A 27,957-nucleotide genomic window follows, 5' to 3' on the forward strand; every position below is an offset into this window, starting at 1 on the left:
AGACTGGACTAAAGCGGCGGCACCTGGGATTAAAAGGAGGGAAATGATTCGATATATTTAGAAATGGAAAATAATAGGGATGCCTCGGTGGCACAGTTGATTGCACGTTGGACTTTTTGTCTTGGCTAAGGTTGTTCTCTCAGGATCGTGGGATCGAGCCTCATGTTGGGGTCCATGCTTAGTGTGGAGTCTGCTTAAGACTCTCTTCTTTTCCCTCTACCCCCCTCACTGTGCGCTCTCTCTAAAAAATAAATAAATAAATAAATCTTAAAAGAAAAAAGAAATGGAAAATGATACGACATTTGCGTATATTAAGTGTCAGAGAGTCCTTTCTTGATTCTTGTACCATAGTACGCCCTGCCTACGCCATTATATTTCCTCACAATACCTAGTTCCTAAAAATCATGAAAGCATAATTTTAATAATTAATATCTAATCACTTGTTTACTTTCAGTCTTTCTCAGTTGACTGTCAGCAAGGGCGATCTCTATTTACTAATGTATACCAGCATCTACCACATATACCAGCATAACCATATATGCTAGTTACAAAAAAAAATGTTTATTAGTTGAATATATGGGAAGTGGGGTGAGATGAGGGGAAAAAGTAGTTGTGAATCACCAGCTTTCTTGTTCAAGTGCCTGGGCAAATGATGATGTTAGTCAGAATGCAAAATTATGGGAGGAGGAACAGGTCTGGGCAAGAGGATTAACTGAGTGGGGAGGGATGGAGCAACCAATTAGGAGTTTAGTGTACGCAATTTCAACATGACACCAGTCAAGAAGTAATAAGAAGCTGATTCAGGATGGTGGCAACAAAAGTGAAGAGCATTTTAGAGATACAATTGGGAACAGAATGTAGTAGGGGGTAGGAAGACAAACGATTACCCATAGGAGCAAGGGGAAAGGATTATTTTGAAGGCTCAAACAGAAAGGGCTTTAAAATGGTGGTGCAATCACAGATGTGAAGACAGCTGAAGCAAATTTTTGTTTTGGGAGGAATGAGTGTGGGAGGGAGTTGAGTCTGTTTCAAAAACACTGAGTTTAAAGTTCCAGAAAGACATTTAGATAAAATTGTCAACAGGTAGCTAGAAATCTGAGACGCAAAAAAGGTATGGTTTGAGCTGAGAAACACGGGTGGTCATTTCCTAAAGTTACAGTCTGAGTTGAGCAGAAGATGAGATCTCAAAAGGAAGCGATATATGGTGGATCCCTGAACAACGTGGAGGTCTGGGCTGCTCATCCCCTGTATTGAAAACCCGTGTGTAACTTCTGACTCCCCCAAACCATAACTACAAATAGCCTACTGTTGACTGGAAAGCTTACTGATAACAGGCACAACTAATTAAGACATATTCTGTATGTTATATGTATTATACAGTGCATTCTTACTAATAAAGCCAGAGAAAAGCAAATGTTATTAAGAAAACCATAAAGAAGAGAAAATACACTTAAAGAACTATACTATATTTATTGAAAAAAATCTGCATGTAAGTGGACCTGTGTAGTTCAAACTCGTGTTGTTTTAGGGTCATCTGTGTGTATGGGGGTTGTGTATATAAAATTAAGAGAACCAAATGTCATCAAAATGAAATAGAAAAAAAAAACCAACCTCTAAAGGCTGTTTCAGATTAAAGAAGAAAGAAAAGACATAATTAAACACAATACATGAATCTGAATCAGATCCTGTGCCAGAAAAAAACTGTTATAAAGAGATATTACCAGGAAAACTGACAAAAAATGGATGAAAGTATTGCTATCAATGTTGTGCTGCATTTGGTAAGTGTACTGTGGTTATATATAAGAATATTCTTATTCCTAGGAAATAAACTCTGAAGTGAAAGCCTATCATCCATTCAATTTCTTAAACCATTCAGAAAAAAAAATTTACATGTCTCTGTGTGTGTGTGTATGTGCTCGGGTGGGAGAAGAGAAAGAATAAGAAAGATAAATAAATGTAGCAAAATATTAAAAAAGGGTGAATCTAAAAAAAAAAAAAAAGGGTGAATCTAGATAAAGGAAATGCAGTTGACCTTTGAACAACACAGAGGTTGTTCTGCTGTGCAGTTGAAAATCTGCATGTATGTTTTGACTCCCCAAAAACTTAACTACTAATAGGCTACTATTACTGGAAGCCTTACTGATAACAAACAGTTGAGTAACACATTATTTTGCGTGTTTTATGTATTATGTACTGTATTCCTACAATAAAGTAAGCTAAAGAACATGTTATTAAAAACTTCATAAGGTAGAGTAAATACATTTACAGTACTGTACTGTATTTACCAGAAAACAGCATATAAATTGGCTCCTGCAGCTCAAACCTTGTTGTTCAAGGGCCAACTGTATAGAATTTCTTTGTACCATTCTTGTAGATTCTGTGCATGTATGAAATCTGGAAGAAGCTAAAAAAGAATATGAACCAAGACAGAATATGAGAACACTGCTGATTTTATAAGATACAAAGGGAACTGATGCTCTGAAAGTGACAATCATTCAATTATTCAGGATTGAGAAGAGGTTTATGTTGGCAGGTATGGAAAGAGCACTTCTCTATAGCAATTCTTCCATTTACCAACAAAATATGCTGACAATTCTAGTTCATTATTATATAAAGATGTTTTGTCCCACAAAATTTCAGATAACAACATTGGCACTCATCATTAATTCTCTTGATATAGACTTGCATATCCTTTTTTTAACCACAGAAGTGCTTGGTTCTTTAGGAAAAAAGACTGACAGAAAACAGTATCAAATTGCTCAGTGTGTGTGTGTGTGTGTGTGTGTGTGTGTGTGTGTGTGTCTATGTTTTGACGAGCTGCACAAAAATATTCAAGATACGTTCTTTTGAGGTGAAGAATTGGCATATCATTTTAGAACCAGTACCTTTATAAGCAATGAATTATCCATGAATGGCTCAAGGATTCCCTGGGCACTGTTCCTAGTGGGAGAAGGAATGTCAGATCAGACTAATACCTAATAAAGAAAAAGGAAGACTGAGGAAAGGTGGCATAAAATAAAATTCATACACTGTGATGTCAATATGAGAGTTTCTTATCAGTTCCTTTCAGAGCCTTTAGTCTAGACTAAAAAGGAATAGATATTTTACATCTCCACAATAAATTCCTTAAAGCTTTCATGAACACTATATTACCACTAATTCCAAAGCCTTTACTGGAAAAAAACAAAACAAAACAAAACAAAGCTAAGATGTAATGAGTCCCGCTTGAGATATAATCCTATGCAAATGGACGGATATATGTTAGATGGAATAGCAGCTCAGAGGCAAAGAGAAAATTTTAGAACAACATAAGGCTAGACTATTTCAGTATAAACAAAGCGAACCTATGGGCAAAAAGAATTCTGCAAAGAATAAAAGAAATTAGGTAACAAAGAAAAGATAATTTTTTAAATTTTGGAAGTTATTAGAGAGGTCCATTAATGAGAGTATTCTGTAAATTATCAAACAAAAAAAAAATCAGATACTAAAAAATTTCACTTACAAAGTAGAAACCTGGTGCGCCTAGGTGGCTCATGCCTCCGACTCTTTCTCTTTTTTTAAGATTTTATTGATTTATATCAAGGAGGGAGTGTGTGTATATGTGTGTGTGTGTATGTGTGTATGGGCAGAGGGAAAGGGAGAAAGAGAACTTCAAAGAGACTCCAAACAGAGCACAGAGCCCAATGCAGGGCATGGAGCCTAACATTAAAAAAAAAAAAAAAAGAAAGAAAGAAACTTAACTGTATTATTCTTTCTTCCATAAAGAAGTAAGACAAAAGAGCTAACTTATTTTAGGACTGAGTTAGAATATTTCCACTCAAATTTGATGTATGTATGAATGATGCGGATTACTTTGTGTAACCATGAAAACTAAGAATATTATGAATAAAGTTATTGTAATTTATAAGAAAAAGAGTTTAACTGCAATACCAAAGCTTTTATTTCAAACTTAGTATCTTTACTTCATTAAGTTTGTTTTGCAAATGACTCATTTACTTGCCTGCTGAAGAAGCCAACAGGAGATAAAAGGCAGATAAAGATATAATATAGGAATATGAAAAAAGGTAGAATAAGGGAGACATGTCAAAAACTGTTCTACTCTTGGAAATAAAGCACTGAATGGATATTCTGGACAGCTGCTACACATGAAGCTTTAAACTAGCCCAGTATGACACAAAAATCACAAGCTCTACTCACCAGATCCCCTATTCGCTCTCTTACCTTCTATGAGTAAGAGTGAGGACAAAATCCTGCTACTACCAGAGAAATTGTAGGGTCTGAAAATAATTTCAAGTAATATTCATTTAAAAATGTTTATGGACTGAAAATGATTCCAAATATATTTCAAAACATGGAATATATATTTTAAAACAGTTAAAATGACCATAACTTAAAAAATACTATTAACGGGGCGCCTGGGTGGCTCAGTGGGTTAAGCCGCTGCCTTCGGCTCAGGTCATGATCTCAGAGTCCTGGGATCGAGTCCCGCATCGGGCTCTCTGCTCAGCGGAGAGCCTGCTTCCCTCCCTCTCTCTCTGCCTGCCTCTCCATCTACTTGTGATTTCTCTCTGTCAAAAAAAAAAAAAAATACTATTAACATTAATTCTGGGTTGCAAGCTTTCTATTTAGATTCATATATAGACCTCTCATGTAGGCTCCCAAAATCAACAGTATATTCAACTTGTTCTTCTGTTCCCATTGAGTTTTAATAAAACTTCCTCATTTTGGTAGAAAGAATCCCCAAAGTGTGTGCAGATTCAGAAGCAACAGAACATGAGATAATAACTGTTTATGTATTTGAAAGATGGACATTTGTTATTTATTATTAAACTGGTGAACTTGAATTGCTAGACACAAAGGTCTTATATATGCCTGAGAAAAGTATTTTTTTTGTAGAAAAATTAAAGTCCTTGAGTAAAAACCCTTTTTTTCATTCATGTTTGAAAGTAGCATACTACTTCCATACATTTTCTTTATAATAACATAGGACATTTAACCATAAAAGAAGGAATTTCACAAAGAAAAACTTTTACCATAAATGAAGTTGATATAATTACGCCTGACTAGAAAACTGTGTATAGGCATGTCTGAAGCTTTAGCTGATTAAGCATGACTCAGGGAAATCACAATCCATGTAAGGACTGAAACACATTTATTCTAATTTTTGATACAAAGGAAGTCAGAATCATGTATTTGAGTATTAAAAACTTAACCTCTGAAAAATAAAGGAATTTTTCCTTGGGTTTCATTATATACAAAAAATAAATATGATACTCTCATAATATATGAGTTCAAATATTCCTAGACAATTTGCACTCGAAAGAATTTTAGTGGATATAAGATATATATAGTCCTTTTTCAAACAGTATCCTAAACACTAGGCTTTAATTTTGAAAAAAACAGGAACGGCAGAGATATTAATATAACTCTCAAAAATACCTTGGGTTCACCATTCCTTTTGTAAGGTAACAAAACCAATGTATTAACTCTTCTGAGGGGCTGTAACAGATAATTTCAGAACCCAAACAGACTTCAAACTCATCAAGCTACCCATTTGACGTTTCAATACTTATGGGCATATTACTGCTGAATACTTGGCCAGCTGACACCTAAACACTTTTTTTTAATGCTTAACTACTTCTGATGGAGAACATTATTAGATGCTAAGGTATTCTGAAGAGTCCTATTAGAAAGTTTAATTTTACTCCTTTTTGTAACATTTATCCAGATGTCCCATTCTACTACATTAGGTCTTCCCAAGTAAGAAAATCAGATCATTCATATGAGAAACGTTCAAATACTTGTAAACAATTATAGCACTAAAAGGAATTTAAAAAAATTTCCACCATTCTGGTCATTTTCTTCTTAAGCCCTTGGGTTTAAAGCTTGGGTGCCCAGTGCCCAGCATGATTTTATAGATAAGGTAATCACAGACCACATTCTAGTTACAGGCATACCTTGGAGACATTGTGGGTTCAGTTCCAGACTGCAGCAATAATGTATCAGAATAAAGCAAGCCAAGTGAAATTTTTGATTTCCCAGTGCACATCAAAGTTTATACTATACTGTAACCTACAAAGGGTTCAATAGCATTATGACTAAAAAACCACAATGTGCGTACCTTAATTAGAAAATAATTTATTGCTAAAAAAATGCTAACCATCATCTGCACTTTCACTGAGTGGTAATTTTTTGCTGGTGGAAGGTCTTTCCTCAAAGTTGATGGTTGCTGACTGAGCAGGCTGGTGGTTGCTAAAACCTGGGGTGACTATGGCAATCTGTTACAATAAGACAAGTCTGCTGCATTGATTGACTGTCTTTCATGAATGATTCTCTGTAGTATGTGATACTGTTTGATATCATTTCACCCATAGTAGGACTTTTCAAAATTGGAGTCAATCCTCCCAAACCCCACCACTGCTTTATCACGTTGATGAAAAATTCTAAAATCTTTTTGTTTACAATCTTCACAGTATCTTCAGCAGGAGTAGAGTCCTTCTGAAGAAACCACTTCTTTGATGGCCACAAAAACTTCTCATCTGGAAAATTTTACCATGAGATGGCAGCAATTCAGTCACATCTTCTGGCTCTGGTTTAATTTTCTTGTTCTCTTGGTATTTTACCACTGAAATGACTTCCTTGAACACCTCTACGTCTTCCACGAGAGATACTCAAGTTTTTCCAAACTCCTGTGAATGTTGATATTTTTACCTCTTCCCATGAATGACGAGTGTCCCTAATGGCATCTAGGATGCTGAATTCTTTCCAGGTTTTCAATTTACTTTACCCAGACCCATCAGACGAACCACTACTTATAGCAGCTATAAGCTTTACAAATGTATTTCTTAAATCAGAAGATTCTCAAGTCAAAATGACTCCTTGATCCATGGGCTGCAGAATGGATCTTGTGTTAGCAGGCATGAAAATAGCATCAATCTCATTGTGCGGCTCCATCAAAGGAGGGGTGTGTGTGTGTGTGTGTGTGTATGTGTATAGGCCAGGGACATTTGTGAAGTGCCAGGGGCACTGTCAGTGAACAATAATATTTTGAAAGCAATTATTTTTTCCTGAGCAGTAGGTTTGTAGAGTGGGGTTAAAATACCAGTAAACTATGTTGTAAATAGATGTGCTATAATCCAGCTGTGTTGTTCCATTTATAGAGCACAGAGTAGATTTAGCTTAATTCTTTAGAGTGTTAGGATTTTTGGGATGGTAAATGAGCACTGGCTTCAAATTTAAAATCACAGCTGCATGAGCTCCTAACAAGAGCCTATCCTTTGAAACTCTGAAGGCAGACAGTGACTTCTCTTCTCTAGCTATTAAAGTCCCAGATGGCACCTTCTTCCAATAGAGGCTATCATCTACATAAAAAATCTGTTGCTTAGTGGAACCATCTTCATTAATGATCTTAGCCAGATCTTCTGGAGAACTTGCTGTAGCTTCTACATCAGCACTTACTGCTTCATATTGCACTTTCATGTCATAAAGACAGCTTCTTTCTTTATACCTCATAAACCAACCTCTACGAGCTTCAAACCCTTTTTTTTTGCAGGTTCCTCACCTCTTCCAGCCTTTGGAGAATTGACGAGAGTTAGGGCCCTGTTGTAGATCAGGCTTCAGCTTAAGAAAATGTTATGGCTGGTTTGATCTTCTATATAGACCACTCAAACTCGCCCCATAAAAGCAATAAGGCTATTTGCTTTCTTACCATTTGCATGTTCACTGGAGTAGCATTTTTACTTCTTTCAAGAACTTTTCCTTAGCTTTCACAATTTGGCTATTCATTGTAAAAGGCCAACTTTCAACCTATCTCAGCCTTAGATATTTCTTCCTCACCAAGCTTACTCATTTCTAGCTTTTGATTTAAACTGAGAAACCATAAGACTCTCTTCCTTCACTTGAAGACTTGGAGGCCATTACAGGTTATCAACTAGCCTAATTCTAGTACTGTTGTATCTTAGGGAATAGGGAAGCCCAAGGGCAAGAGACAAGGGAATGGCTGGTTAGAGGAGTCAGAACATAAGTGACATTTATCAGTTAAGTTTGCTGTCCTTTATGGGTGCTGTTCATGGTGCCCCCAAATAATTACAATAGTAACATCAAAGACCACTGATCACAGATACCATGAAAAATACATTAATAATGAAAAAGTTTGAAATACTGCAAGAGTTACCAAATTGTGACACAGAGACACAAGTGAAGAAATGCTGTTGAAAAGATGGTGCTGATAGAAATGCTTGATGTCGGGCTGCCACAAACCTCCAGTTTGGAAAAAAACACAGTATTTGTGAAGTGCAATAAAGTAAAGTACAATAAAAGGAGGCATGTGTGTATAACTTCTATTAGTGTAGGATAGTATCTCCATATTGAAATCTTTCAAGTTATTTGCATGTTTCAATTGGAAGTCCATATTAAAAGCAAACTCAACCAGAAATCAGAAAAGAATAGCTGAAACTCTGTAAGTAGAAAAGTGACTACTTTTCTGCAAGGTAGGTCGTGTGGAGTAAATCTGAGGCAATATATGGGGAGATAAACCTTGCAGGGAGGGAACCTCCATCAGCTGGCTACAGGAAAGTGAAATAGCAGCAGAGCAAAAATCAGAACTTTTAAAAGTCTGCTCTGGTGAGGGAATTCCAAGCCTGAAAGTCGCTCGGTGGCAAAGTGGGACAAAATCCTAGGTGAGACAGTGTGGTCTCTAATCTCTGGTTTCATGAAGGCCCAGGGTGCCTGAGTATGGCAGAGCTCTCAGGAGTTGGAATGGGGACGCCAGTTGCAATCAGTGAGCCAGTTTGGTGTTGCCATAAACCATGAACCATGGCATGATGAAGTGACCACTCTCTGAGCTAGGTCCCAGCAAATGGCAGAGCCATGGCAAGACCCCTATCCCAACCCTGGGAGGAATAACACGGGTGCATGTTGCAGGAGTCGTCAGGGTTTGGAAACTTGAAACTGAATTGCATGGAAGAGACAGAAATGCTTGATCACAGATGCTCAAATGCTTGAGCACAGAGGGTGGACCAGAGAGACAAGAGTAACTGATTGACTTTCCCCGAGAGTGTAGTGAGGAGTTGGGAGGTGTGAGCTTTCAGCTCTGGTGCTGGAGATTGGGAAGCAGCCATTTTCATTCTCATCCTCCAGAGTGGTGTGGAAAGCCTTCAGGGGCTGAAAGTCACATAGAGCAATCCAGAGCAGATTACTTAGCCTGGACCCCTAGTAAGGGCAGTGCAATTCTACCTGGGGAGAAGACACCTAAGAATCAGCACAACATTCCCCTCCCCCAGAAGATCAGCAGCAAGATCGAGATAAGACCAAGTTTACTGACCACACAGAACTGCAAAACTGCAGTGCCAGGGGAAAATAGTATACAGAATTCATGCTTTTTTTTTTTTACATGTTTCTTTAATATTTCAATTTTAATGTTTTTCTCTTTCCTTTTTCAACCAATTTCTTATTTTATCAACTCTTTTTTAAAAATCTTTTTAAATTGTCATTTTTACAATTACATTCTATCTTTCATTGTATTTATTTTTACATATACCTAAGTTTTGCTTTCTTTACAATTTTGGGATGCAGTTTCCTCTAATAAACAGAACAAAATACAACCCACGATATATTGTATTGCTCTATTCTCTTCACCTTTCTGATCATATTCTCTTTTTTCTTTTTTTTCTAAAGTCTTCTTAAATTTTCATCTTTACAGTTGCATCTATCCTTTTAATGTATTTAATTTTATTTTGTATATATATATATATTTCTTTCTTTACAATTTTGGGTTGCAGTTTCTTCTAGGAAACAGACCAGGACACAGTGTATTGCTCTGATCTGCTCACCTGTCTGTTTATTCCTTCTTTGCTTTTCTTTCTTTCTTTTTTTTTTTTTGCCTTTTAATTTTCATTTTTGCAGTTATAGTCTATCCTCTCATTGTACTTAATTTTATTTTTGTACATAAGTAAGTTTTCCTTTTTTTATGGCTGGGATCTAGTTTTCTAACAAATAGACCAAATACACACACATTGCTCTATTCTGTTCACCTGTCTGATAATATTCTTTTTTTTTTTTTCTGGTTTTGGGTCTCTTCTGATTTGTTTAGGGTATATTTCTCAGGGGTCATTGTTGCCATTTTAGTATTTTGTTCTTTTGTTCATCTATCCTTCTTTGGACAGAATGACAAGACAGGAAAAACTCACCTCATGAAAGAGAACAATAGGCAGTACTGACTGCCATGAATCTAATCAGTATGGACATAAGTAAGATGTCAAAATGAATAATAAGTAAGATTATAAAGATACTAGCTAGGCTTGAAAAAAGCATAAAAGACATAGAGAATCCCTTTCTAGAGAAATAAAGAACTAAAATCTAATCAGGTTGGAATAAAAAAGGCTTTAATGAGAAGCAATCAAAAAAGGAGGTTCTAGCTGCTAGGATAAATGAGGCAAAAGACAAAATGATGGAGATTAAAGAAGCTGACAAAAGGAGAGATAACTATTGGATCAGGAGGGTAAAATTCAAGAGACAAGTGATACCACAAAGCAAAACAATATTAGAATAATTGGGATCCCAGAAGAAGAGGAGAGAGAGATTGAGAGAGGCAGAAGGTTTATCAGAGCAAATTATAGTGGAGAACTCAGGCATTCAAGTCCAAGAGGCACAAAGAACGCACCTCAAAATCCATAAAAATAGGTCAACACCTTGATATATTACAGTGAAACTTGTAAATCTGAGACAAATAGAAAATCTTGAAAGCAGTCTGGGGACAAGATGTCCTTAACCTACAAGGGTAGAAACATTAGACTGGCAGAAGACATAGCCACAGAGACCTGGCAGGTCAGAACAAAGAGGCATGATATATTCAGGGTGCTAAATGAGAAAAATATGCAGCCAAGAATACTTTAACCAGCAAGGATGTCATTCAAAACAGGAGAGATAGGGGCGCCTGGGTGGCTCAGTGGGTTAAGCCTCTGCCTTCGGCCCAGGTCATGATCCCAGGGTCTCTCCTTGGCGGGGAGCCTGCTTCTCCCTCTCTCTCTCTCTCTGCCTGCCTCTCTGCCTACTTGTGACCTCTCTGTCTCTCTCTGTCAAATAAACAAATAAAATCTTTAAAAAAAAAAAAAAACAGGAGAGATAAAAAGCTGCCAGGACAAACAGAAACTAAAAGAATTTGTGATCACTAAACCAGCCCTACAAAAAATATTAAAGGGTCCTCTAAGGAAAAAGAGAGCTTAAAAGTAACACATACCAGAAAGGAACAGAGACAATATGCAGAAACAGTAATTTTATAGGAAATACAATAGCACTAAATTCAAATCTTTTAGTAGTTACTCTGAATGTCAGGAAACAACAGATGTTGGTGAGGATGCAGAGAAAGGGTAACCCTGTTACACTGTTGGTGGGAATGCAAGCTGGTACAACCACTCTATACAACAGGATGGCGGTTCCTTAAGATTGAAAACAGAGCTACCCTATGACCCAGCAATTGTATTACTAGGTATTTATGCAAAGGATACAAATATAATGCACTCCGATGTTTATAGCAGCAATGTCCATAATAGACAAACTATGGAACGAGCCCAGATGTCCAGTGACACATGAATGGATACAGCCAATGGAATACTACTCAGGCATCAAAAAATTGGAATCTTGCCATTTGCCACGATGTGGATGGAACTAGAGGGTATACTGTTAAGTGAAGTAAGTCAATCAGAGAAAGACAATTATCATATGATATTATTCATATCTGGAATTTAAGAAAAAAAAAAGAGGCTCATATAGGAAGAAAGGGAAAAATAAAACAAGATGAAACCAGAGAGGGAGACAAACCACAAGAGACTCTTAACCTTAATCTTAAAATTTGTTAAATTTCTGATTCAGAAACTCATTTATTTAATTTTTCCATATAAATCATAGATTTAATGTCTGGTTAAAAAATTTTTGCTGTAAGATGAAAAAAGTCCGAGGATCTAATGTATAATATCGTTACTATAGTTGCTAACACTATATTGTGTAATTGAAATTTGCTAAGAGAGTAAAATTTAAATGTTCTCACCGAGAGAAAAATAAAAAGGTAACATGTGAGGTAAGAAATGTGTTAACTTGATCTTTCCAAAATGTATACCTATAACAAACCATCAGTTTACATACTTTCAATATCTTATAGTTTTATTTGCCAATTATACTTCAATAAAGCTGGAAAGAAAAAAATTACGAAGATTCAGGAACACATCACATCAGTAACCCAATGTCTGACAAACTCCAGGGCATCTCCTCCAAAACAAGATATTATTGCATCTTGCATATCCTCCATAAAGAAAGAAGGCCTCATTCCAGTAATGGTTACCTAAGACATATTCCTGGTTCTCAACACTTACGGGGGTTGGATAGATGGAAAGGATAATCCTGAAGTGGGGCGCCTGGGTGGCTCAGTGGGTTAAAGCCTCTGCCTTTGGCTTGGGTCATGATCCCAGGGTCCTGGAATCAAGCCCCACGTCAGGCTCTCTGCTCAGCAGGGAGCCTGCTTCCTCCTCTCTCTCTGCCTGCCTCTGTCTACTTGAAATCTCTGTCAAATAAATAAATAAAATCTAAAAAAAAAAAAAAAAAAAAAGAATAGTCCTGAAGTCACTGCTAGTAAGAAACGGCTGGCAATAATTTTACTATAAACAGAAATTACTGTAAAGCACTTAATCTAAATGCATCCCTAACTCACTTCCCCTTATTAAGATCCCAAAAGCTTGTGCTTTCTAACACCAACCAACACAAGAGGAAGTTAGACTTAAAAACAAAACACAAACAAACTTGCTGATATTTCTACTTGGATCCCATTAAATGTATAGTTTAACTTAAAGAAACTGACATTTTCGGGGCGCCTGGGTGGCTCAGTGGGTTAAGCTGCTGCCTTCGGCTCAGGTCATGATCTCAGGGTCCTGGGATCGAGTCCCGCATCGGGCTCTCTGCTCAGCAAGGAGCCTGCTTCCCTCTCTCTCTCTCTCTACCTGCCTCTCCATCTACTTGTGATCTCTCTCTGTCAAATTAATAAATAAAATCTTAAAAAAAAAAAAAAAGAAACTGACATTTTCATGAAAAATAGATTAGTTTTCTATCTATACCATACCCAAAATGAACTTGGGATCATAAAAGGTATAATGTGAAAAATATAACTATAAAAATTCACATGGAAAAAATGAAGGTACAAGGATAGGCAGGTACAAGAATAACCACAACAACTCTGAAGAAGAATCCTAGTCGTTTTGTCAAGTTTCACTAATAATTTTTTTGGAAATTTTTGCCATGAATTATACTCAATTTACAGATTAATTAAGTAAGAATTAAATTGCAGGGACATCAAAAATCCTACTTTTCTGACTTTATTCAGCAACATTATATCCCTTTGCAGGGGGATTTTTTTCCAGCTGTTACTGTGCCACAACGGCTGGGTGAACACAGCTTACATATGGGAAACCCCATGAGCACCTGGCTTGGTGAGCAGGCGGGACTACAGTTCTGGATCCCAGGGGACATCTATAAAAAGTCACTCCTGAAGACAAGGAGAGGTAGCCAATTTGCCTAATACACAGAAACAAACACAAAAATCAGGCAAAATGAGAAGACAGAAAAACATAATTCCAAATGAAAAAAACAAGATAAAAACCCAGAAAAAGACCTTAATGAAAGAGAGATAAATAATCTATCTGATAAAGAGCTCAAAGGGATGGTCATAGAGATGATCACCAAACCTGGGAGAAGAATGGATGAACTTTAACAAAGAAAAAACACAAGAATATAGCAACCAGAGCTGGTTTATATAAAAACAACCAGAAAACAATGAACAAAATGGCAATAAATACCTACCTACTAACAACTGTTTTAAATGTAAATGGACCTAGTTTTCCAATGAAAAATACAAGAGGGAATCAAGGGAGATCAGATGATACAGAAAAATAGACTAGTGGTACAAATCACCCCATCAGAAAAGAAAAAAAAAAAAAGAATTCTTAAAAATGGGAATTGTTAAAGGGACCTCTGGGACAAAATCAAATGTACTAACATTTGCATCACAGGAATTCCAGAAAGAGAAAAGAGAGAAAGATGCAGAAAGCTTATTTGAAGAAATAATATCTGAATATTTTTCCAACCTAAGGAAGGAAACAAATACTAAAGTCCATGAAGCACAGACAGTCCAAAACAAGATGAACCCAAAGAGATCTACACCAAGACACATTATAATTAAAATGCCAAATATTAGATAAGGAGATAATCTTAAAAGCAGCAAGAGAAAAACAGCTAGTCACATACAAGGGAACCTCTGTAAGACTATCAGCTGATTTTTCAGCAGAAACTTCACAGGTCAGAAGAGAGGGGCATGATATATTCAAAGTGTTGGAAGGAAAAAACTCAGAATGAAGAACACTCCACCCAGTAAGGTTATCATTCAGAATTGAAGGAGAGATAGTTTTCTAGACAAGCAAAACTAAAGGAGTTTCCCACCACTTGACCAGCCTTATAAGAAATGTTGAAGATTCAGATGTCTTTAAGTAGGAAAGGCTGTAACTAGAAATAGGGAAATAAATGAAAGAAAAAATTCTCACTATTAAAGGTAATTATAAAGATAGTAAATTAATGAGTTATAAAGCTAGTATGAAGATTAAGAAGAAGTAAAATCAAGTATAACTATAATGATTAGTTGAAGAATATACAAAATAAAAAGATGTAAAATATAACATCAAAATATAAAACATGGTAAGGGGCAGAGTAAAAATGTGCTTTTAGAATGCATTTGAACTTAGGCAGCCATTGACTTAAAATAGATTGTTATAAATATATGTAGAGAGAGAGATGGTAACCACAAACCAAAAACTTATAATATATACAAGAAAAATAGTGAAAGGACTTATAAACATGACACCAAATGAAGGCATCACACCATAAAGGAAAAAGAGTAAGAAAAGAAGAAAGAAATGGAGATGAACTACAAAACCAAGCAGAAAACAATGAACAAAACCTACTAACAACTGCTTTAAATGTAAATAGACCTACTTCTCCAATCAAAAGACACAGGGTGGCAAAAGGAAATAAAACAAAACAAAACAAAAACAAACAACAACAACAACAGCAGCAGCAGCAAACCAGGATTTAAATGAACTAGAAAATTAAGAACAAAGTCCAAAGTTTAAGAAGGAAGTAAGTAATAAAGATCAGAGTGAAAATAAATGAAACAGAGACCTCTCCCACCCCCCCAAAAAAGAAAAAGATCAATGAAATTAAAAGCAGTTTCTTAAAAGATAAACAAAACAGATAAACCTTTAGACAGACTCATCCAGAAACAGAGAGAGGGTCCAAATAAATAAAATAAAATAAAATTACAACCAACACCACAGAAATACAAAGGATCACAGGAGACAACTATGAACAAGCATACACTAACAAATTGGACAACCTAGAAGAAATGGATAAATTCATAAAAACACACAATTTCCAAGATTAAATCATGAAGAAATAGAAAACTAAATAGACTGGTTTACTAGAAATGAAACTAAATTAGTAATAAAAGAAACTCCTAACAGAAGACCAGGGCCAGATGGCTCCTTAGGTAAATTCTACCAAACATTTAGAACAATTAATACTTATCTTTCTCAAATTATTCCAGGAAATTGAAGAGGAAGGATGTTCCCAAACTCATTTTATGAGGTCAGTATTAACCTGATACCAAAACCAGACAAAGACACCATAGAATAAAATTATGGGTCAAAATCCCTGATGAACACAGATGCAAAAATCCTCAAAAAATATTAGCAAACCAAATTCAGCAAGGCATTAAAAGGATCATACACCATGAATAAGGATTTATTTTAGGAATACAAAGATGGTTCAACACCCACAAATCATTCAACATGATATACCATATCAACATAATGAAGAATAAAAATCCTACAATCATCTTGATAGAGAAAAACCATTCAACAAAATTCAACATCCATTTATGATAAAAACCCTCAACAGAATGAGTATAGAGGTAACGTACTTAGATATAATAAAGACCATGGATGACAAAGCCACACCTAATATACTCAATGGTGAAAAGCTAAAAGCATTTTCTCTAAGATCAAGAACAAGATAAGGATGCCCACTCTCACCACTTTTATTCAACATCTACTAGAAGTCCTTAGCTACAGCAGTTAGACTGAAAAAAAAAAAATGGCATCCATACTGGAAAGGAAGAAATAAAACTGTCATTATCTGCAGATGATGGGATACTATATATAGAAAACCCTAAAGACTCCACCAAACTAACAGAACTAACAAATAAATTCAGTAAACCTGGAGGATACAAAATTAATACACATGAATTTGTTGCATTTCTGTACACTAATAACAAACTCTCAGAAGGAGAAATTAAGAAGACTATTCTATCTAAAATTCCATCAAAAAGAGTAAGATATCTAGGAATAAATTTAACCAAGGGGTTAAAGACCTGTACTCTGAAAATTGTAACACATTGATGAAAGAAACTAAGAACAACTAAGTGGAAAGATATACAACATTGAAGAATTGGAAGAACTAATGTTGGTAAAATATCTAACTTAAGGCAATCTACAAATTTAATGCAATCCCTATCAAAATATTAAGGGCAGTTTCATAGAACTAGAACAAATAATACTAGAATTTGTATGGAACCATGAAAGGCCCTGAATACCCAAAGCAATCTTGAGAAAGAAGAGTAAAGCTCAATTATCACAACCGTTTTTCAAACTATACCATAAATCTAAAGTAATCAAACAGTATGGTACTGGCACAAAAGCCGACATAGATCAATGAACAGACTAGAGAGCACAGAAATACACCCATACTTAAATGGTCAATTAATCTATGTATGACAAAGGAAGCAAGGATATATACTGGAAAAAAAGAATCTCTTAGTAAATGGTATTGGGGAAAACTGGAAAGCCACCTATACTGGACTACCTTCTTATACCATAAACAAAAATAAACTCAAAAACAGATTAAAGACCTAAACATAAGACCTGAAACCACAACTCCTTGAAAAAAACACAGGCAGTAATTCTTTGACATTGATCTTAGCATTATTATTTTGGATCTGTCCCCTCAGACAAAGACAACAGCAGAAAAATAAACAAATGGGACTCCATCAAACTAAAAAGTTTTTTTACAGCAAAGAAAATTATCAACAAAACAAAAACACAACATACGGAATAGGAGCAGATATTTGCAGATGATATATATAAATAGAGATTAGTATCTAATTAGAAAAAGAACTCACACAGGTTAAGGTTAAAAAACAATCTGATTACAGAATGCGCAGAGGACCGGAATAGACATTTTTCCAAAGACATACAGATTGCCAAAAGGCACATGAAAAAAATGTTCAACATCACTAATTATCAGGGAAACACAAATCAAAACCACAAAGAGGTATTACCTAATAGCTGTCAGGATGGCTATTACTGAAAAGCCAAGAAATATCAAATGTTGGTGAGGATGTAGAGAAAAGAGAACTCTTTTTTAAAAAAAAAATTTTCCAAATTATTATTTTTAAAATTAACATATAATGTGTTATTTGCCCTAGGGTTACAGGTCTGTGAATCATCAGGCTTACATACTTCACAGCACTCACTACAGCACATACCCTCCCCAATGTCCATATAACCCAACCAAACCTCTCCATACCCCCCTCCCTGCAGCAACCCTGTTTGTTTTGTGAGATTAAGAGTCTCTTACAGTTTGTCTCCCTCCCAATCCCATCTTATTTCATTTTTTGCTTCCCTACTCGTGAAACTCCCCATTTTACCTCTCCAATTCCTCTATCAGGGAGATCATACAATAATTGTCTTTCTCTGATTGACTTATTTCGCTCAGCATAATACCCTCTAGTTCCATCCTCATTGTTACAAATGGCAAGATTTCATTTCTTTTGATGGCTGCACAGTATTCCATGGTATAGATATACCACCTCTTCTTTATCCATTCACCTGTTGATGAACATCTAGGTTCTTTCCATAGTTTGGCTCTTGTGGACATTGCTGCTATAAACATTTGGATGCACGTGCCCCTTTGGATCACTACATTCTTATCTTTAGCGTAAATACCCAGTACTGCAAATGCTGGGTTGTAGGGTAGCTCTATTTTCAACTTTTTGAGGAACCTCCATGCTGTTTTCCAGAGTGGCTGCACCAGCTTGCATTCCCACCAACAGTGAAGGAGGGTTCCCTTTTCTCCGCATTCTCGCCAGTATCTGTTGTTTCCTGACTTGTTTTAGCCATTCTGACTGGCGTGAGGTGGTATCTCACTGTGGTTTTGATTTGTATTTCCTTGATGACAAGTGATGTGGAGCACTTGAGAAAAGGAACTCTTGTGCACTTTTGGTGCAAATGAAAATTGATATAGCAACTATGGAAAATAATTTGGAGGTTCCTTTAAAAAGTTAAAAATAGAATGACCATATGATCCAGCAATTCTATAGCTATAGATAACTATAATTCTGTTATCCATAGAAAACAAAAACGCTAATTTGAAAAGATACAAGCACTCCTATGCTAATCAAAGCATCATTTACAACAGCCAAAGTATCAAAGCAACCCAAGTGCCCACAGACAGATGAATGGATAAAGAAGATGTGTTGTGTGTGTATGTGTGTAAATGTATGTAAGTATGTGTGTACACCCCCCCAAGAATATTAGTTCTAATAAAGAATGGAATCTTGTTATTTACAACAGCATGGGTAGACTTCGAGCATATTATGGTAAGTGAAATAAATCAGAGAAAGACAAATACCTTATGATTTCATTTACATGTGGAATCTAAGAAGCAAAACAAACGAACAAACAAAAGCAGAAACAGACTCAAATACACTGATGGTTGCCAGAGGAGAGAGCAGATGGAGGGATGGAAGAAATAGTTGAAGGGGATTAAGAGGTACAGCCTTCTAGTTATAAAATAAATAATATATGGGGATGTAATGTACAACATAAGGAATACAGTCAATAACATTTTAAAAACTTTACATGGTGACAGATAGTAACTTATTGTAGTGATCCTTTTATAATTTGTATAAATACTGAGTCACTATGTTGTACACCTGAAATAAAATATAATACTGTGTATCAATTAAACCTTAATGGGAAAAATGAGCTGTTCCAGTTTATTCAAAATTCTAGTGGAAAATTATTTTAAAAGATCAACTTTTAAATAGCAAGAGTTCAGAACTAATTGAACAATTATTTTATAATAATAAAAACAAACATTCCTATATTACTAGTTATGTGCAAGACACTGTTCTACATGCTTTACAAACTTTAAATGATTGAATTCTCAATAATTCAAAAGATCCCTTTAAGGACTAAAGCATCCCACGGCCTTTAGGATAAATACCAGTTGCTAGTATATGGGCAAGTAAGGTAAGAAGGATTTTAGAGAACCAGAGTTTAGAACAAAAGAGAGGTGAGAAAAATATAAAAAAGCCAATGTTAAGGTCATATTTACTATTCTCTTTTCTCCAAATTCACAAAAATGAAATGCTAGTAAGTTATAAAATTCTGCCCGAATATAACAGTTCTGTTTTACTGGCTAAAAACTTGTACTTTCTTTTGAAGTTTGTTAGTTTGTCCATCAGTGTTATTCTAGACCATTCCTAAAAAGTCACATTAAAAAACAACATCAACAAAAAGCCAAATAAATCTTTCATGTATAACATATAGTTTCATAAATGCAAGGGTTATACATAATAAAAGATCTTATGGTAGGTTATAACAGCAATCCAATAAAAACTGTTGATTTATAAATGTATTTTATATTAAAATATTTGGATTTAGATATACGTTCACATTACAGAAGAGACTCCTCTAATATTATTTTTATTAATGTGCCAAGTTTATAAAGTTGATGTGAATTCAGAAGTATAACAATTTGAGCCACTTCTAGAAGATCTCAGTAATAGTTTAATTATATGAAGACTTACCTCAACTTTTAGTGTCAGATATTGCTTAAATCACAAATGAATCTGTAAGTCTTCATTTAATCATTAAAAGCTTCACTGAGTTATTTTCAAAGTTTATCAGTATGTGAAAGGTATATGGAAACTTGACGAACTAGTTTAGCAACTTTTCTCTCTGAAATTATTTTCAAAATAAAAGTTGAAATAAAAGGGTAATGATTCGGGGCGCCTGGGTGGCTCAGTGGGTTAAGCCGCTGCCTTCGGCTCGGGTCATGATCTCAGGGTCCTGGGATCGAGTCCCGCATCGGGCTCTCTGCTCAGCAGGGAGCCTGCTTCCCTCTCTCTCTCTCTCTCTGCCTGCCTCTCCATCTACTTGTGATTTCTCTCTGTCAAATAAATAAATAAAAATCTTTAAAAAAAAAAAAAAAAAAAAAAAAGGGTAATGATTCTGTTTACTCTGTATGTAGTCAAACCACTGATAATCTAGAGTGTTCAACAGTATTTACCTTAATACTCATCAATGATTTTCCTATTAGCTAGATTACTAAAAATAAATACACTTTTCTATTGATAAATTAAAGACAAATCATTTTCTTTCTTTCCCTTTCTCCAACACATATGAGCCAGAGCATACAGATTTTTAAGAAATGATCTGGGGACATATAATGTTATTAACACTTTGGACTCAAGTTCAGTAGGTTCTTTTAAAGTAAAACTCCTTCCACTTTATGATTAGCAATTCAACTCCTAGCGAAAATTTACCAAAGATCAATAAAAAACCATATACCCAAACAAGACTTTATAAAAAAGTTCACAGTAGCTTCATTCATGATAGCTACAAAACGGAAACAACCTAATGGAAACAACCTAAATGTCCACTGATAGGTGAGTAAATAAAACAAACTGTGGTATATTCATACCCAGCAACACTAAGGAATGAGCTACTGATATAACAACAAAATGGATGAAAATATAATGTTGAATGAAAGAAGCTAGACACAAAAAAGTATATACTATACAATTCCATTCATTTTCAATCCAATACGAGCAAAACTAAGCCATGGTGACAGAAATGAGACAGTGTTTACCTTTTGAGGAATAGTGGTTGAGATGGATAAAAGGCATACAAGGAAACTCTGTAGGGTGACTGTAATGTGCTATATCTTGTTTTAGTATATGCAATAATTACATATTACAAAAACAATGCATGTAACTATAGTTCAATGGAATTAAATATTATACTTCTATTAAAAATATTTTTCCTTAGAAGAAAAAGTTAAAGCAACGAAAATAAAAAAAGAGTTTTTAACATTTCCAGATTTTTAGAATGCTTACCTGTCTAAGAGCTGATCATGTTTTTCTAAAGCATCCTTTTCAGCCATCACTGCTCGGTCCTTTTCTGCCACAGCATTGTCCCTCGCTTCTCGGAGATTTCTAAAATTTAAACATATACTCATTTGTTCCAAAAACAAAATATCTATCTTTTAAAGTTTCACAAATGTGTTTGCTTAGAATTATCTGACACTTTTAAGGACCCACTGAAGGGTGGTGACCCAAGGTGCATATTATATGAATTTGCCTGCCTTGGTGTTTTTCTGTAGCAGGACAGTAATGCAGGTGCAAACATGGTCTATCTCTATATCTCACATTATCTTTCTCCATAACTTATCTCCACATGGGGTGAAGGTAGGCTCAACAATTTATATATACAGTAACTTGTTTAAACCTTACCATAATCTAGTGAAGTAGGTATGATTATAAAATATCCGGAAGAAACCGAGCTCTTGAGAAGTTAATAAATGTTCTCTAAAACATTTTAAATGAAAAGTATAATATAGAGATCGCAAGTGTCAAAATGGGAACAAAGTTTGGGATATGAGTAAATTGAAGTGATGGCCCTGGGATCTCACTTATAGAGGAATGGAAAAGAAGAGAACTCAAGAACTCAAGAGAGCTGATAGGTTAGGACAAAGTAGAAGGGGCAAAGGACATGGAGTCCTGTTAAGATGACAAACAGATAAATGTAAATAGTGTACAAGCAAGATGGAAGATTAGAGATTGCTGTTAAAGGATGGTAATGTGGAGGCAGAACAGTACTTTCAGTGACATCATTTTAGTTGATCCCAAGATCCAGGGTGTGACCAGTAAAGTAGCTAAGTGAAGGAGAGATGAGATAAAGGTCAATATTCAGGTAGGGGTCAAGAAAGCATGAAGCCAGAGCATTAGGTTAAGTCCTTCACTTATAATACTGATGACAGCAGGAACTGAAATTGAGAGAAAGATAAATTTAGTGACAGTTAAGGATAATGTCCAAAAGGCAGAAGGTAACAAGAGTGCCACAGCAAGATATGAGCCTTTAAAGATCAAATCTCCTTTGTTTTTTTAATCAAAGCGGAAGTCTGGATCAAGAAAAAGATCAACAGGAAGCTTCTTTCAGAGAGCCACTTAATTTTTAAAAAATCCTCTTCCCTAACATAGTTGTAAATAAATGTAGAGTGTAACATAAATGATTGTGCACACCCAATTTCTACAAATTCCTTATGTTTTATTTTCTAACCTGTTTCCTAGTGGAGTAAACTGGAGTTCAAGAGCTCAAGTACCTACTTCAAAGTCAAATCCCATGTTAAAGCCATAATTTGAGCCCAAGGATGTCTCTACTGCAAAGCAAATGGTTTTTTACATCATATCATCACATCCCCCATTAAGAAGTGGATTGGGTATTAGGATTTTGTGTTTATTATTCATGGAGAATGTCAGTAGAAAGCCATGAAAACCCACATCATTTGAATAAATCTATGTAATAACTATTGGATAGGAATGCTTACTTGCTGTGCCACTATGAAATGTCATCTTTTACACTGTGATGCTAACAACAAAATTAAAATTGGAAACACATCAACCAATGGAGATTCATCAGTCAAATGGTTTATGAGGCAGAAATAAAATAGTTAAAAAAAAACTGTAGTACAGATAACACTAAAAAGGAAACAGCTTTTGTAAATATTATCCAAATGGAAGTGCATTTTAAAATAGATATCACAAAATGTCATGTCATTATTTTCTGATATTATCCTGATTGTAATGACCTTCTAAAACTATTCTATCAAACTGAAACATGAAAATTTAGTTTTATACATAGAATTAAATTCTTTAAGCATATTAAATATTTATATATTTTTCATTCCTAGATGATCTATAAATTTTAGTCAGTAAATCATCACAAAATGGTTGTAATTTTCATTTCTCAAAGATAGCTTCATTATTCTCTGAGTTATTTCAACAGTAAAATTCCAAGCAGACTGCAATTATAGTACTATTAATCAATGCTTCTTTAGTAGGTAGAGAAGTTCAGTCCCTAACAATATTTCGTTTCTGGCAATAATGGGCATTAGAAATAAAAGTAAGTCATAGAGAATAAAATGAAACCCAGAATAAACTAATAATAGGGCTTGAGTGGAGGTATGATTAGAAGGTTATAATGGATTCAAGATGCCACAATCTATATCATCCAGTTAACTATAATTAGTGCTATATTAAGGCATAACAAAATTTCAAGGCCACAAAGAAGAGGAGTTGATTATTTTTTAACTGGAGGAAGAAAGATGAGTGAATGAAGGGAAGATATGTATGTTGGATCTTGAAGGGCAAATAAGTAAAGGTAATTCAAAAAAAGAAAACTAAAATGAATCCGAGAAAGTGCTAGAAGTTGAGGTTTCTATCAACAGGTCCTCCCACAGATGTCTGCTGGTAGGATTTCTGTATGAACCTAATTTCCTTATCAGTTACCATATCTTTCACATCTCCACTACAACCTTGCATACAAGAAGCCATACAATTCCTTTTAACAGAAAGATATACTTTCTTTAATATTATTAATTAACCTTTAAGGTTTCAAATTAAATCGGATATGAACTGAATCTATTTCACTGACAATAATAGTAGTAACAAACATATAAAGTGCTTGCCATGTGCTAGGAACTATTTTAGGCATTTTGCATATAATAATTCATTTAATCTTCACAACAACCCCACAAAATAGGTTGCATCATTATTTCCTTTTTACAAAGGAGAAGACTGAAACACAGAGAAGTTAAGTATTTATCTAAGGTCAGAAGTAAATAAGCTATGGTGTCCAAATTGTCTGGTTCTGGAGTCCAGGCTCCTTGTCAAATTATGCTGCTTTTCTTAAGGGCACCGTTTCTCCTTGAAATCGAGGACTTTTTGTCTCCCTTGCAGGACTTTTTTCCTCCCTTGGTGCCCGTGGTTCTAGGTCATGCCGCTTTGAAGAATGAAGAGGTAGAATGGTGGGCAGCAAAGCAAGGTTTATTGAGTGATAGCAAAGTGGTAGTACAAAGCTGCCCAGGAGGGAGGGGACCCGAAGGCGTTGCCACTGGAGTTTTCTAAGTCTAGGGGCTTGTTGGTGGGCTGCTTTAATCTGATTAACCCTTCCCACACCTGTCATCCTATTAGGTTTTTGTCATATGGGAGAGGGTGGAAGGCTCCTTCCAAGGCCGTATAAAATCCTTTTAAGGGTTGTTTCCTCTTAGGGCGTCAGCCCCTCATCCCTGCCTGTGTGCCTTCCAATTATCCTTCATCAATTTCACAGCACAAATGTTAAATCAAAAATAAGTCTTGAAAGAACTGTGATTATATTATATATACAATTGTTTTTATAGTCCATGCTCCTTCAGATCCAATTAGACTGGTTTGCTAGAATACCAGATGGATTATATTCTGGCCACAGATAAAACCCTAACTGCCATATAACTAATAAATTATCCATTTCAAATGTTAAATACATTAGAAAATGTAACAACATACAATTATGGAAGAGCAGGAATTCTAATGTTCTTCAAAAGAACAAACTCAAAAAATTGATAGACTATCCACAGCATGTAGAAGGTAATGAATCTAATGTTTTAAAAGTCCAAATTGACTGTATAATCAAATGTAATTACAATAATAAAGAGAGATGCTGAGAGTTGGCCAACTGGTCAGCATTATAACAAATGTTTTAAATACAAAATTAAAATATTTCATCCTTTAAAATGCTTTTAAAAAGGCTTAACATTTGAGGGGTGCCTGGGTGGTTCAGTCAATTAAGTGCCCGACTCCTGATTTTTGGTTCAGGTCATGATCTCAGGGTCATGAGGTTGAGCCCTGTGCTGGGCTCTGCACTAAGTCTGCTTGTTCCTCACCCTCTGCTCCTCACCCTCCCTGCTCATGCTCTTTCAATCTCTTTCTCTCTCTCAAATAGATCTTTAAAAAGCTAGCATTTGATTTCAAAACCATTTTTCATGATTCTTTCATGTTGCTTCCTACAAACTTCATCCCCCACATACACATACTTATCTCTCCTATCCATCCTATATTTGTGCATGGAAGGTAGAGAGGAAAGATGGCAGAAAAGGAAAAAGAAATCTGATCAATCCTATGGAAAGTGCAAAAGTAAAGTGACCTAGTATATATTATAACTCGTATCCAAATAACATATTTTTCAACTTGAGGCATTTTTGAGTGAAAGAGGGTGTTATTAATAATCATGCTAGAGAAACAGGCATAAACCAGGACTTCAGGGGACAAACAACTGGGAGACAATGTCATTTAAATTATAACATTCAAACAAGAAACTTAAAAAGTTTATTTCTCTAGGTAAAAGGATTTTAATATTATAATAAAATAGATGTATTTCATATGCAAACTAGTGTATCTGTGCAGAGATGATTTCATGTATATAAAGTTTAGCCAGAAGTATCTTACAACCAAAACCTGAAGCCTCAGTACAAACCTAACAACAGATTTCTGTACATGGAATGTATCTTCCTACAACTAGAAGATAAATTTCATGGTACCAGTATGCCAAATCTAAATTTATACCTGAAAAGTGGCAAGAAAAATGTTGGAAGAATGAGAAAACCTTGAGAACCTCTGAAATTCTAACAGGAACAAATCAGAGCTTGCGAACGCCAATGGCATGCTTAGCTGGAATAAACATCACTAACAACTCAGAACTTGAAATTTACCAGGAATAAAAAGTGAAAAACCATGGTTGTCAAAAGAGCTCAACAGGCATAAAACTAACCAACCCATCTTCCTTCTTCCTCTATATAAAAATATTTTTGGTTAATAAAAGTGAATACATCCTTTCCAGTTGGAACGAAAAGAGACTGAAAAAGGCTGTTTATATGACAAGCTTATTTATAGGGAAAGTGTTTGAATTAATCACCTACCTCTACATTATTTTCCGGGACAACACATAAAACTGCTCATTTCCACGCCTGATGCCTTCGTTCTAAAAATGGCATAGACAAGAAGGGCTACAAGTGGATTATCTACTGCTTATAATTAAGTGACTAGTAATTGTTCCTTTAATTAAGGAACAATTATTGTTGAAAATGAATGAATATGACGTAGCAAAAAAGGCAAAGTGGAAATTTTATGTAACACAATTTCTTGGGAGAAGCTATGCATTTTCAGAGGAGAAACTTTTTGAGATTACTGTTGCCTAAACATACTATATTTTCCTATCATTTTATTTTAGTTGGTGGTCAGGCAGATATTTTTTCATTTTATAGATGTGAAAACTTTATGCCAGAGGAGGTATCTAACCAAACCATGGTTTAAAACCAGTTATGAAAAGTTTAAGCATTAAAATGCAAAAACTTATTTAAAATCATTCATGTGTTGAGGTTTAAAGCTGATAAAACACAATGTAATATATTAGAATGTAATAGGATAAATCCTTTTTTTTACTTTTTTATTTTAATTCAATTAATTAACATATAATGCATTATTGGTTTAAGAGGTACAGGTCTGTTCTTCATCAGTCTTATATAATATGCACTGCTCATTATATCACATGCCCTCCTTAATGTCCATCACCCAGTTATTCTATGCCTCTATCCACCTCTCCTCCAGCAACCTTCAGTTTAAAACTGGGCGAATCTGGTGGATGGTTAACTGAGTGACTACTTCATTAAATCCATCTCATAAATCCATCTCACACGTTTTCACCTAAACCAACAGTTACCTGATTTCTCAAAAGCAGTTCCAACTAATTCTCTCATTCAACAAATATTTACTGAGCACTTACTATGTACCAGGTATTGGTACCTGGGAATCCATCACTGAAAAACAGATGAAATTTCTACTTACATGGAGATTACATTCCAATACAAAAGAACCCAAAGTATGTTAGCAGGTGCTAAGTGCTCTGGAGAAGAATAAAGCAAAGAAGGGGCTAGTGGGCAGCAAGCATGGCAATTTCACCATTTTAAATAGGGTGGTCAGGAAAGATACCAGAAACAAGTAAGTCAGCATTTTATGTAGAAATTTAGACTGACACAAACGACATTCTGATCCTTCATGTTTATACTGTAATTTTTAAAATACTGCATAAAGGTAAAAGGTTATCAAATGACTACCATTTATATATAGCTTGATAATATATAATCTATTTTTCACATACATGATCTCATTTAGACCTTACAGAACACCTCGTGCAATAGTATTAGCTCATTTTCTAGAAGAGGAAATCAAACTTCAGGGATATTAAGTGAGATATTCACTCAGCTAATTTAGTGGCAGAGGCAGAATTTAAATTTAGTCTTTTAATCTCTTTCATAATATACTCCCTGTTCAGGTAATAATGCTCTTCTTCCAAATGTGTAAGAGAGTCTGTAAGTTTCAGTCACAAAATACCTACTAAGCAAGAAGTTATTTATATGACAAATCTCACCAACAGAGTGAATTTCACTCATTCTTTCCCACAGCTCCAAACTGGATTTTAAAGCAAATATAAAGTACAGAAGAAGAGAAGAAACGTTAACTCATAAATTGAGCAAAAGCATAAATACGGGGCGCCTGGGTGGCTCAGTGGGTTAAAGTCTGTGCCTTTGGCTCAGGTCATGATCCCAGGGGCCTGGGATGGAGCTCCGCATCAGGCTCTCTGCTCATTGGGAAGCCTGCCTCCCCCTCCCCCTTCTCTCTGCCTGCCGCTCTACTTGTGATCTCTGTCA

At 35.3% G+C, this 27,957-nt stretch overlaps 1 protein-coding gene across 5 annotated transcripts in view; it reads right to left on the bottom strand.

The window, feature by feature from the left end:
* Positions 1 to 27,957, bottom strand: part of PIBF1 (progesterone immunomodulatory binding factor 1) — a 196,630-nt gene that overhangs the window by 115,982 nt on the left and 52,691 nt on the right. For all 5 annotated transcript variants that reach the window (XR_006606963.1, XM_045080635.1, XM_004775066.3 and 2 more), the window contains exon 10: positions 21,275 to 21,373. Coding sequence is in view for 4 of the 5 variants with exons in the window: in XM_045080635.1 (XP_044936570.1) it covers positions 21,275 to 21,373 (99 nt within the window). In the remaining variant the exon portion in view is untranslated. The remainder of the gene's footprint in view (positions 1 to 21,274; positions 21,374 to 27,957) is intronic.

Source organism: Mustela putorius, unplaced genomic scaffold (genome assembly GCF_011764305.1).
Source record: "Mustela putorius furo isolate JIRA1106 unplaced genomic scaffold, ASM1176430v1.1 tig00000480_pilon_pilon_pilon, whole genome shotgun sequence".
NCBI lineage: Eukaryota > Metazoa > Chordata > Mammalia > Carnivora > Mustelidae > Mustela > Mustela putorius.